At 46.3% G+C, this 12,726-nt stretch overlaps 2 protein-coding genes across 2 annotated transcripts; one reads left to right on the forward strand and one right to left on the reverse strand.

Annotated features, from left to right (window-relative positions):
* Positions 1-5,353: 5,353 nt before the first annotated feature.
* On the reverse strand, positions 5,354-8,941 carry J4E85_002695 (uncharacterized protein; the record flags this gene model as incomplete). Its single annotated transcript, XM_051466970.1, has 4 exons — positions 5,354-5,359; positions 5,406-7,023; positions 7,570-8,316; positions 8,733-8,941. The coding sequence occupies 4 exons, from the start codon at positions 8,939-8,941 to the stop codon at positions 5,354-5,356; spliced, it is 2,580 nt and encodes an 859-aa protein (XP_051329825.1).
* Positions 8,942-9,419: 478 nt separating this feature from the next.
* On the forward strand, positions 9,420-12,334 carry J4E85_002696 (uncharacterized protein; the record flags this gene model as incomplete). The annotated part of the gene is made up of 2 exons (XM_051466971.1): positions 9,420-9,821; positions 9,872-12,334. 2 exons carry the CDS (start codon positions 9,420-9,422, stop codon positions 12,332-12,334), a joined length of 2,865 nt encoding a protein of 954 aa, XP_051329826.1.
* Positions 12,335-12,726: the final 392 nt, after the last annotated feature.

Below are 12,726 nucleotides of genomic sequence, written 5' to 3' on the forward strand. Positions count from 1 at the left end.
AACTCTATATAAATAGCGTTATAGATAGTGCTATAAATAGGCTGTATCTAATTAGTAGAAGTTAACTAAGTTAAAAGTAGTATTTACCTATCTTGTAGTTCTGCTATATATTCTTTAGTTACCTCTAAGTTAAAATCTAGCTGTAAGCTAGAGCTACTGCGCTAGCTAGACCTAGCACTACGCCTATAGCTACAACTATAGCTACGTAAAACGCTCTAGAATCTAGATCTAGACTAAGATAAATCTGCGCTAGCGCTAGAGGTTAGTGTTTAGATTGCTCTAGCAGACGTAGTGTAGAATCTGTTACTTTAACTATAGAATCTAGACTAAGACAAATCTACGCTAGCGCTAGAGGTTAGTATTTAGATTACTCTAGTAGACGTTGTATAAGACCTCTTACTCTAACTATAGAATAGAGAAGACGTAGTCTTATTATTAGTCTTGTTGTTACTTAGTTCTATCTCTCTATAGCGTTGCCTATTCTTACGCTTATTCTTCTTAATACGCTCTATAATAATTAGTAACTAGGTATAGTCTAAGTTAGATTAGAGATAGTACCTTAATTAGTAATATTTATAGCTATGTAATCGCTAATACTAGTCTTAGACTACGTAGAAGTAACGCTCTATTTATTATACACGTTAAACTAATAGGTATTATTAAGATCTACCTTCTTACTACTAAGACTAATTAGTAGAGTACAGTCTTAGTCTAGTCTAGTATAACCTACTCTAGAACTGCCTTTAACAGCGTTACTACTCTACTCTATAAGTTTATTCTAAAATTATTCTACTTACTATAGTTGCTAGTGCAGGTCTAACACTAGTTCTATATATAGTCTAGTATTCTTAAATAGGTAAGGTATATACTAGCAGCGTACACTAAATACTTATTATTAAACTAGTTTGCGAGTAGAGTATTAAGGTACTAGTCTATAATAGTTAGATTAAGAAGTAACTAAGATATATTCTAACATACTTTTTACTACGCAAACAAACTCTCTATATTTATTCTTAGTTTTATATTTAGTAAGATTAAGCGTAAATTTATTTAGACTTAACTAAGTCTAATTCTCTAATCTAGTTATCTCTTATATCCCTCTCTTTAGATAAACGCAACAGAACATAACTACGTAGAAAATATAGTATCTCTATATTTAGCTATTATTATACTTGCTAGTAAGGTAGTTTCTAAAGTCTATATATGTAAGTACACTAAGAATAATCTAGCACTAGAGATATAAACCTAGCAGCTGTTTAGTGCACATGTCTATATACACTAGTTTAAATCTAGTTCTATCTTTATAGTACTAATGTATAACAAAGTCTGTGCTTTCTATCTTAGTAAACACCTACTTAAACATCTTCTTATAAGACTTAGTAGTCTTATTATTTATAAAGGCGCGACATAGCGTATAGACTAGTGTATATTATTAGTGTATACTTAGTTGTATTATAGAGAAACTAACGCTTATTAGCACTATATATATAGATAGTAAATATAACCTCTTATATAGAAGCTTAATGTACCTGCTTAAAGCTTATGTTAATAAATAATTAGTAGTACGTGCTATTCTTAATAGAAGTAAGTTAAGACTAGAAAAAGTAGACTACAAGAAGATTATAGCTATTCTAATAGAAATATTTAATATACTACGTTATATTAGCTAGAATTAGACTAAGACCTATCTTATACTTATAGAATTGCGTTTACAAAGGTTAGTTATATACTTTAGCTGCACACTATCTATATACTTACTAGCCTAGATTATAGTTAGTCTCTTCTTGCGTATAATAGCCTATATTTAATTGTAGTTTGCTAGTAACACATACACGTTAATAATAGACTTTTTACTATTCTTTATAAGCTAGTTAATAAGGCAAGAATTCTATAGAAAGGTTGCTTTATAGAATTAGTCTTAGTATATTTCTAATATAGTACATGCATACGTACTTATACTTAATTTTAGATTACAAATTTACTATATAATCTTAGACAATTTAAAAGCTATTATCTAGAGAAGCTTAGATAGAAAAAGTAGTAGGTAATTATAGATGTTGTAGAACACAAGTGCTATATATAGATATCTCTTAGTTTCTACTAAGATAAATACGTAGAAATAGTGTGTATAGAGTCTATACAATAGGTACCTCTTAGAGAATAGATAGAGTTTCTAGGCTCTTTAGAGGTAGTTAACTACTAGATATAGTTAGATTTATCTTAGTATAGTTTGTAATATATATATAGCATTGCTTTTTATTACTACTATTTTACTAAACTATTGTACACTTAGCTAGAAGTGCAGCCTACTAATTCTTACTAAACTAATTACGTAGAAACGCGATTTCTAGGTAGTAACATAGATTAATCTTACTAATTTAGTGCTCTCTGTAGCGTACACTAGGTATGCGCTAGTTAATATAGACTATATACTAGGCTAGATTAGAATTTAGTATCTATAGTTATTAGTATAGACTTAGTAAGATCTATTAAGTGTAGAGGTAAGAGATGTAATAGGTAGTAACTAAGACTTATTACACGTACATGCAAATTGTCCTCTTATAGTATTATAGAATAGTAGGTAGCAGCGTTGTAGTTACAACTGTAAACTTTACCTCTTTAGTAGGCCTTAATATAATCTAGATAATACCTAACACTATTAGACAACACTAAGATAGATTCTAAGACTATCTACTTACTTATATGCTGTATCTTAAAGTATAGAAATATTGTTTTTAAGTCTAATCTAGCGCAAGACGTTTCTAATATTGCAATTATAATAAGAGTAAGATAGATCTTATACTACTAGGCTTAACGCTGCGTACACTTTAACACTAGTGTAGTTATAGACGTAGCAATAGCACTCTACATTATAGAGTAATATACATTAGGTAAGATTCTTCTAAGTGTTCTTATAGATAGTATAATTAGTTTTCTATTATAAGAAAGTATAATACTATATATTCTACGTTATAGTTAGCGTATATAGAAAAAACTAAAATAGTATCTATACTTTAGTAAGTGCAAGCGCGTCTTAGTAAGTTTTAATACCTAGAATGTTAATAATGTACGCTGTTCTATTCTTAGATGTTCTAGAAAATATTAGCACTACTACTGTTCTAAATACATAAGTTACGGTAATAGGTTTTATCTAAGAATTAGGTTATTTTTGCCTAGACATCTATATAACAGTCTTAGAACTAGACGCATACTACTAATATATAAGACCTAGCTAAGTTATATCTAGAGTTAATATACTATAGCGTCTTTAGAATTATTACTATTAAAAGAAGTGTTAGACTTATCTAATAAGAGTAAAGAATCTAGTTCTAGTACCTAGTCTTGTTAGACTAAACCTAGAAGCATCCGCCTTATTAGCTACTTACTAGCTCTTCTTCTTTAGAATAATTAATTACGTTCTATATAGGTATTAGTAGCTCTAGCATTAATACGCTGTTAGACACTTACTTAAAGTTAGAGTCTGTCTTATTTTTAAAAATAAGTTTCTCTAGATAGATTTAAATTAAGTTAAATTCTAATATAGCTTAACTTAATAACTCTACACCTAAATAAGATAGTGTACTATTTATACAAACACGCTTATTTAATGTAGATATAACTAAGGTAGATTACTTAGTTAAAGCTAGTGTTATTATAGATAGACTATAGAACACGACACCTAATCTATAGTTACGTAGTATAGACTAGCTCTAGCTTAACTAGAATAAGTCTCGCTACTATAGTAACAAGAATACGTAGAGTTTAGGCAACTAAGTAAAGAAGCTAAATTATAACTAAGATAAATTAAACGCTAACAAGAGTAGTAGAGGTAGAGGCATAAGATAGTAGGCTGCTAGATGTAGAGGTACTACTTCTTAAAACGTAGGTAGAGCTAGATATAATTGCGCTAGGTATAAACCTAGTATATACTCTAATATAGAAGTATTAACGCTGTGTATATATGTATGCTAAGTATAGACAGAGAGTAGTAGTTGTAGTAGGTTAGAACTAGGTTAGAACTAAGTTAGAACTAAGTTAGAACTAAGTTAGAACTAAGTTAGAATCTAGTTAGAACCTAGTTAGAACTAATAGCTAGTTAGTCTACTAGGTAGTAACCTAGTTCTATCTAACTCTATAAATAGAGGCTGCGCAGCTACTACAGGTAGTCTAAGTGTAATTAGAACTATAGCTTTACCTTCTAGACGCTATTGCGACGTTAGGTTACAACTAGGTTAACTTCTAGTCGCAGTAACAGGCTAGGCTAATAGTAGTAGGCTGTTGTCTTACATAATATTAGCTTAATAATAAGAATAGCTATGTAAGCATACTTATTGCGATGCGATGTAGAGCTACGTAGTAAAGCTAGGTACACTAAGATAAAACTAAGTTAAATACAGTGTGTAGAGTGTTAGTAGGGTAATAGAGGTGCAAAACCTAAAAGCTAGCTAACCTTAGAATTTCTAAGGTTAGCTTACTAGTGTCTAATTCTGTCTAATCAAAGGTTAGCCGACTAAAGTCTAGAGGTCAGCCGAACTACACTGTCTAGAATTTGGCTGTGATTGTTGATCTGGTATCGTGTCGAGGGCAGCGTTCCGGACTGCCGACACCGCGCGGCTTTCCTTTACCTTCCAATCATCGCCTTTTCGAACAACCTTCGATCGGTCCTTCTCTGCTTTCTTGAGGAGCATCTCTTCGATCTTTGTGTCGCGGCGTTTGCCTTGGACACAGTCGCAGAGACAGCCTTCGGTCGGACATGCGCCGTCTGATAGTGTCGGATCGGCAAACCAGGTTGACAGACAGTTTGAATGTCCTCCGTGACCACATAATGGACACCATGTCCAGAGCGTGGCTGCAGGTGACGACCATTTGGCTGGAACAGTCGGTGATGGACCGTCTGCGACTTGATCGCCGACATGGTCAGGATTCGACGTGAGAGACGATCGCTGCCTTCTGTGTCCTCTGTCCTTGAATGATGGCCGCGACTTCGCTTTGGATTTCTTCTTCGCGGTGATCGATTCGAAAGCCGGGTATTTGCCCCAGCAAATCGGACAGGGTGCCTGCGTTCGCTTGCAGGACTCGCATCGCATCTTATCTCTAGGGTTGTTGATTGGTGACTTGCAGCTTAGGCACAAAAGCCCAACCTGCGTTTCTTTCAGCGCTTGCTCGTAGACAGCAGGATATGTCGGGTACGCTAGGCGGCGGAGCGAGGCCGCGGAGTTAAACAATGACAAGGAATGTAGCCGGAAATGATAGGCGGAAAGAATAGACTCCGCTTGGTAGGGATTGATACCGGTAGCTATCAGCTGGCTTAGCTGTGTCGATAGTATTGCTTTTGCTTGCGCTTGAGTCAGTCCTAGTGCTACAAACGTGTCGCTGAAGACGTTCAATACATCGCCTATGTGCACATCTGGAGTATCAGAAGGGCCATGAGTCTGTGGCAACAGCGGGGCTAAAAGCAGAATGAGGACTGAGGCAAACTGTGCATCCGACGCTTCGGTGTGGTACTCTAGGAGATGATTCAGCAGCCCAATGACGGAGTAGGGACAGCCGGCCTCGGCGTCGATATGCACAGCTTCAAAGTCTGACAGCAACAATCCTTCTTCTACTGTTGGATCAAGTACAGGAGGCGCACTTCCGGAGGCATGTGGCAGGGACGCTGGTGGCTTGAGAACATGAGGCGACCTCACATCCTCAAACACGTCGGGTACAATAGTCCCACTGGCTTCCATCTCAGTGCTGAATTCGTAGGATGACGACGAGATGCTTGTGAGCGCTTCAGAATCAGAGCTATCATGACGGAGTAATTGGTTGTTCCGCCGTAAATGTTCCATATCCCGAACAGCTTTCTCTCCACTGCCAAATTCATCCGCATTGTTCGAAGCACTGCGGGCCACTTTCTGTGTGTACCCTTGGTCTGCACGAGGAAAGCTCTTGCCGACGGGCATGGTCGTTGGAGATATCGAGATGCTTTTGCTCAGCTCTTGATCTCCAGCGTTTCTCGGTTTCCCAAAGCTAGATTGTTCCTGGACAGACTGCCAATCTTCCGATAGAGAATGCCCAGGGCCTAGTTGTGAGTTGGTACTCGCGAACGAGCTCGGCACAGAATTACCCTTTTGAGAGTCCGATGACGCAGAGAACATTGTAAAGCTTTCACCAGAGTCGTGTCGCTCCAGTGGATGAGGCTCGATGGTGCGTCCGGCTTGTGTGCCGCTCGGTGCGAGGCTCAGTGGGATCCGTGGGGATGCACGATAGCTGCCGACCAAGGCACGTCGTTCATCGATGTCGTCTCCCGAGTGATACCATTGTGGTCCACTGAACGTCCTTGGCGGCGCGAGCGTCCTACTTGCATCGACAGGCGGTCCAGTAACAGCGGGTGGAAGCTGATCAATGTCCGCCTGATCAATATCGAGCAGGCCTGGCCTTTCAGCATTATCGACGGTTTGGGTGATGACTGGACGAGCAAGAGGGGTCGCAATATTAGAAGTGCTCTCTCGCACGCTGGGCGATCGGGATGGTGATGTTGGCTTCTCTAGCGTGCTCAAGATGGCACGCACTGCAGGATTTGGAGGGATCGCCATGCGCTTGTCATGTGCCTCCATGTGCGCGGATGTTGCTTGGTGTGTCTGTCCGGACGGTAGCGCGGTGTTCTGCGGTCGCAACCTTCTTTGTTGTCTGTGTAACTCTGCTCGGCGTCGTGTCGCCATGGTAATGGACGCACCAACGACCCTCCATGTTTGCGCAAGCCTATAGAAGGCTGCGCGCTGCGCGTATTCGGCGTTTTGCTCAAACGCCCTCTCTAGTCGAAGAAAAGAGTCCAAGTCGGGTGGGTCCGAAAGAGGTATGGTCTTGTATTTCTGTGCAAGATACTCGAAGATCTGAGGATTGGCCGCACCTGGCAGTATGCCTCGTATGGCGACCTGGTTCGGCCTGAATGACTCGCTATGTGCGACCATGGAGTCACTGAGGAACATGACTTTGGGGGCAATGTCAGATGGCGGGGTACTGCTAAACGATTTGGTGGACCTGTTGCTAGCAGTGCGACCATGATGTCGCTTCATTGACGATGTTAGAAAACTATCATCTAGACTGTCATCTGCTGAACTTCTGAGACTGCCCTTCTCGGGGCTATGTCGTCTGGCACGCGGGTCACCAAGGTACGTATCGTCAGTATAAGCTAGGCCTGTTGAAGATGGCTGCCGGGGTCTTTTTTGGGCAACAGCAGCAACCTCTCCACTTGGCGATACCCCGAAAGCCTGCAGATTGCGTCGATCCACGGTTTTGGGAGCATGATGGACATCGTTCTGCTGGAAAACGCCTTCTCTACCCACAGTCCACAACGTGTCACGCGAGTGCCAGAGCATGTCGGAAGGTGCGCTGGGAAACTTGTTGATCTCCCGAAATGGCAGGAACGGACGACGGAAATCCCATACATGGATGACAGAGTGTTCTTTGTCGTAAGACGTGGCCAGCTGTGTGCATTGGTAGGCACCCTTTTCGTGGTACTCGTCAGACCAGTATGGCGGCCTCCATCGAGCTTGGTATACCGGAAACGGTGTGTGTAAGACGTACGCAGCTTTCTGGCGGCGTCCAGTGACGGAGAAGTCCCAGACCTTGACGGTTCGATCCACGCCAGCACTGAGCAGGTGCTTACCGTCTGGGTGCCAGTCGATGGAGGTGCAGATGCGCTGGTCGTGAGCTGTAATCTTCTGCTTGGGCCCCTTGTTATAGCGGAAATCCCATCGCTGTATGGTTCCGTTGTCCGTGCCGAAAGCAAACTCTACGGCATCGGTAGGCGACCACTGGACGTCACGGATACCGCCATTCATGCCAGCGTAATGATCTCGACTGCGGCAGACAGTAACATCCCTACGCATGTCGCGCAAGTCCCACAGACGGACCGTGTTGTCATGGCTAGCAGACAGCAGCAGATGGCCCTGGTGGGGGTTGAAGGCCAGTTTGTGTACCTGACGCGTATGCTCGTGCAGCCTGGTGAGCTCGACGCTTGCGCGGTTCAGGTCGTACAGTATGACTTTGCCATTTGCAGCGGCAGTGGCGATGTGGGAGCTGAACTGGCCATGGGACCACTTTACGTCGTGTATGCCCAAGCCCTCGCGCTGTCGGGCATGAGAATCGGCATAATTAAGGACTGCAGCCCGCAGGTTGGTCTCGTCGACGATCTTGGCATCCTGGACGCGGACAGTTTTCAGGATCTCCTTGCCAGCGAGGACGGCATGGGTGCGTTCACGGTTGATGTCGAGGGCAGAGATGTCGAGGCCTGTCTTATGGCTTGCATCTTGGGAGTAGCCCGTGCGGATGCTGACGGATGTGAGTGCGTGCAGTGGTTGAGAGTGAGTGCAGGTGCAGGTGCAGGAGGGTCAGAGTGGTTGAAAGTGAGTGCAGAGACGGGGAAGGCACGTTGGAGGTATGTCAAGATACATGGCAGGAGGTGAGTGGCGGAAGTGAGTGACGGATGTGAGTGACAGGGAAGGAGCGAGGCAGGGTAAGACAGGTGAGTGGCAGGGAAGGAGGGAGACAGGTGAGTGAGGCAGCAGGGAAGGAGCGCGGCATCAGGGAAAGAGCCACGCAAACGTCAACAACAGATGCAGAGGGGAAGTGTGGAGGAAATGTGGGAGTGTGGATGGAAATGGTGGAAGACACAGCCAATAGGAGAGACAGTATTCAAGTTGCCGTATACGGCGACGGAGTATCGAGCATGTACGAAAAAAACGTACCCGGCAAGTTTCGGCACTAGAGGGTTCGGAGGACCGCCCTCGTAGCCATGTTGATGCACGCTGGGTGGGCGGGATCCATAGGCCGTGGTCAAGGGCTGCGCAACAAAACGCTCAAAGTAGGAGCGTGACTTTTGCTTGGGCAGTGGCAATGGCGGCGCCGGGGGGATCTTGGGCGACGAGACGGCTGACGTGCGACGGTTTTCAGTCATCTGAGCGTCAAGTTCGCCTCATGCCAGAGACGGGGCAATACGGTATTGAATGAAGTGCAGTCGTGCCAGTAAATCGACGTAAATCGCAGGTCCAGTAATGGCAGAATCGCGTCCGGTCGAGTCGACTCTGGTGTGACGAGCTGCAGGCGGCTGCAGGACACGACTCGCCCCGTGTGCCTGGGAGCTGTACCGTGCTGGGAGCTGCTGCAGGCCGGGGTCACAGCGAGGTCTGGATGAAATCCATCATCGGCGCGCACGGACAGGGCTAATGCCTGCTGCATGTGCGCCACAAGTCTACTCGTGCTAGCTAGCTCTCGCCCATGGCACCGTCTCAGTGTGCCCAGGTGCAACATGTCACCGCGTTTCTCTTCCACCACCGACACTCCCTCCTTCCCTTTCCTATCTCCTCCCCGCCCGTCTCTGCCACCCGTGAGTCTCGCTGCCGGGCCTCACAGATCCGTGGAGAGAGAGCAACAGCATGGCTGGGCCGCACCACATGGACGACCACGACCGCGAGCGATGGGCCTACGCCGGCCCTGTGCGCACCACCATCGCCGTGCTGCAATATGCCTACCCCATCGTTATGCTCGTCTTCTTTCTCGCTGCCTTCACCGTCCGCAGCATTGCCGCCTCTAAATCTAATACTAATATCGCCAAACCTACCACAACCGGCCCTGGAGGAAAGCCGCTCCCGGCCACCGATCCCACCCGCAACTTCGTCAAGAAGCTCGTCCACGATGATGTCACCCAGACCCAGAAGCGCGTCTTCGAATGGGTGTCGCTGGCTACGGCATTCACCTTTGTCGGCAATTCCGTCGTCGTCGTTGCGCATGCCCTGGCCGAGGCGGAGCAGCACTGGTGGGTGGGCAAAGCCGCAGTGGTATGTAACAGCAACAAACTTCAGATTCCATCCATGGCTAACTTCCTCAGATCTACCTCGTTGGCGCCTTCTTCGTCTACTGTCTCTTCGTCATCTCCCTCCTCGACTCGAAGCCGTCTCCGACCGAGGCGCATCTGGCAACATGGAGTCTGGCAACCGTGCTAGAAATAGTACTGGTAGCCCTTTCCTTCTCCATCTACACGCATCCGCACAAGGAGCCCACCGTAGGCACTCCCGCCAAGCGATTGCGATTTGGAATGACCGAGTGGGAAGCCGCAGAGGTGGCCATGGACCTGCTCCGCATCGTGTTGCTCCTCGCCCTCATCGCCTTCTACGTACTATTCGTCATAGTCCCACAGCGCAGGTCTCGCCAAGAATCGGGCAGTCCATCCGAAAATACCTCTTTGCTCGGTAGCGCCGAACAAAACGGTCATGCGGAAAACGGTCACGCGAACGGCTCATATGGCTCAGTACACCCGACCGGTGGCAAACACCAGCACACCGAGGGTGCACCGCCCGCCTGGAGCAGGCCCACTGGCGCACCCGCGCGCAGCTGGTGGGAATACATCAAAGGCTACCACGTCTTTTTCCCCTACCTCTGGCCTTCGAAAGATCGCAAGCTGCAGCTGGTCGTCATCGCATGTTTCATGCTCGTCCTAGGCCAACGCGTCGTTAACGTTTTGGTCCCGGACCTCACGGGTGAAATCGTGAAGCGCCTCAACGACCGCGAGCGCGGAAATCCGTGGACCGCCATTATGTTGTACATCGGCTTCCGTTTTCTGCAGGGCAGCAACGGATTGCTGGGTGCGGCGCGATCTGCCCTGTGGATCCCCGTTTCCCAATACTCGTATCGCGAGCTGTCCGTTGCGGCATTCGAGCACGTGCACAGCCTTAGCCTCGACTTCCACCTCGGCAAGAAGACGGGAGAGGTCCTGTCCGCTCTAGGAAAGGGCAGCTCCATCAACACGTTCCTCGAGCAGGTGACCTTTTCGGTTGTTCCCATGCTCATCGATCTAGGCGTAGCCATCGCCTATTTCCTCATCAGGTTCGATGCTTACTACGCGCTCGTCATCGCCATCGTTACATTTTGGTACATCTATCTGACTATCCGCATGGCGCAGTGGCGCGCTGAGATTCGCCGCGAAATGGTCAACGCCGACAGAGAAGAAGATGCAGTCAAGAACGACTCCATGGTGTCATACGAGACGGTCAAGTATTTCAACGCCGAAGCGTACGAGTTCAACCGCTACCGTGAAGCTGTTAAGAAGTATCAGAACGCTGAGTACAAGGTCATGATATCGCTGAACATCATGAACATCACACAGAACATGGTCTTTATGATTGGACTCCTCGTTACGTGCTTCATCGCAGCATACCAGATCGCAGTTGGAGTCCTCGACGTCGGCAAATTTGTGACGCTTCTCACGTATATGAGCCAACTGCAAAGTCCTCTCAACTTCTTCGGCACCTTTTACAGGATGATCCAGTCTGCCATGATCAACTCGGAGCGAATGCTTGAGCTGTTCAAAGAGCAACCCACCGTAGTCGACAAGGAGGATGCCAAACCTCTTGCTTCTTGTGAGGGTAATCTTCGCTTCCAGGATGTACACTTTGCCTATGACCAGCGCAAGCCAGCGCTCACCGGTCTCGACTTTTACTGCGAGCCAGGCACGACCACTGCGTTTGTCGGTGAATCCGGTGGAGGTAAATCGACCGTCTTCCGTCTGCTCTACCGATTCTACAACACCATGTCTGGTAGCATCCAGGTCGATGGTCACGATGTGGAAGATCTCACCATCGACTCGGTGCGCAGCCACATTGGTGTCGTACCCCAAGACACTGTGCTCTTCAATGAGACACTCATGTACAATCTCAAGTATGCAAACCCAGAGGCAACCGACGAACAAGTGCACGAGGCATGCAGAGCTGCCAGTATCCATGACAAGATCATGACATTTCCGGACAAGTATGAGACCAAGGTTGGTGACCGCGGCCTGCGACTTTCTGGAGGTGAGAAGCAGCGCGTGGCCATCGCCCGCACGATTCTGAAGAATCCGCGTATCATCATGCTTGACGAAGCCACTGCCGCTCTTGACACGGAGACAGAGCAGCACATCCAGGAGGCTTTTACGACATTGGCCAAGGGCCGCACTATGCTCATCATCGCTCATCGTCTTAGTACCATCACCCACGCTGACCAGATCCTCGTCTTGCACAAGGGCAAGGTCCAGGAACGAGGCACTCACGAGGAGCTGCTCGATCGCAACGGACACTACGCCGCCATGTGGAAGAAGCAGATCCGTGCCCAGAGGGCCGCCGAGCAGGCCGCCTACCTCAAGGACAAGGCTGATAGGCTACGCCGCGAATCCAAGGATGGAACCATTGGCTTCGAAGACGGAAGCAGCAGCCACTCAAGTTCAGACGACGAGAACGCAAAGAAGATTCGCTCTACTACTGGCCAGAACGGATCGAATACAGAAGACACGTCAGGGAAACCGCATGGCCATCCTTAGTCTGGCAGGTCATCGTACTTCTGAGTGGAGCTCGCTGGATAGACAGCAAGCTTCAAAATCACCATGATAGGAACAGGACAGGAATAAAGGAAACCACCCCGGATGCACACTTAAATGGCTGGAAAACGGTCATTAGAAACGCACTCTTTCAGGAGTGCAGATGTTGTGCTATTACCCCCATGGGATCTGGACTAGCCACCTTACCTTACCTCCTCTCAAGACTTTCAAAGTAATGGACCCGAACTTTTTGCAACCCCCAAACCCATTTCGCTGTGTTATTCCATGGAACCAATCTACCCTTCACCTTTCCTTACCGGAGTTGCTTGAAACAAACAAAATGATGTAATACTGGGATCGACACTACCATTTCTCACAAAACACGTGTTACGGGC

The sequence above is a fragment of the Alternaria conjuncta genome (assembly GCF_024043145.1).
Source record: "Alternaria conjuncta strain BMP 0040 chromosome Unknown scaffold_3, whole genome shotgun sequence".
Classification (NCBI taxonomy): Eukaryota; Fungi; Ascomycota; class Dothideomycetes; order Pleosporales; family Pleosporaceae; genus Alternaria; species Alternaria conjuncta.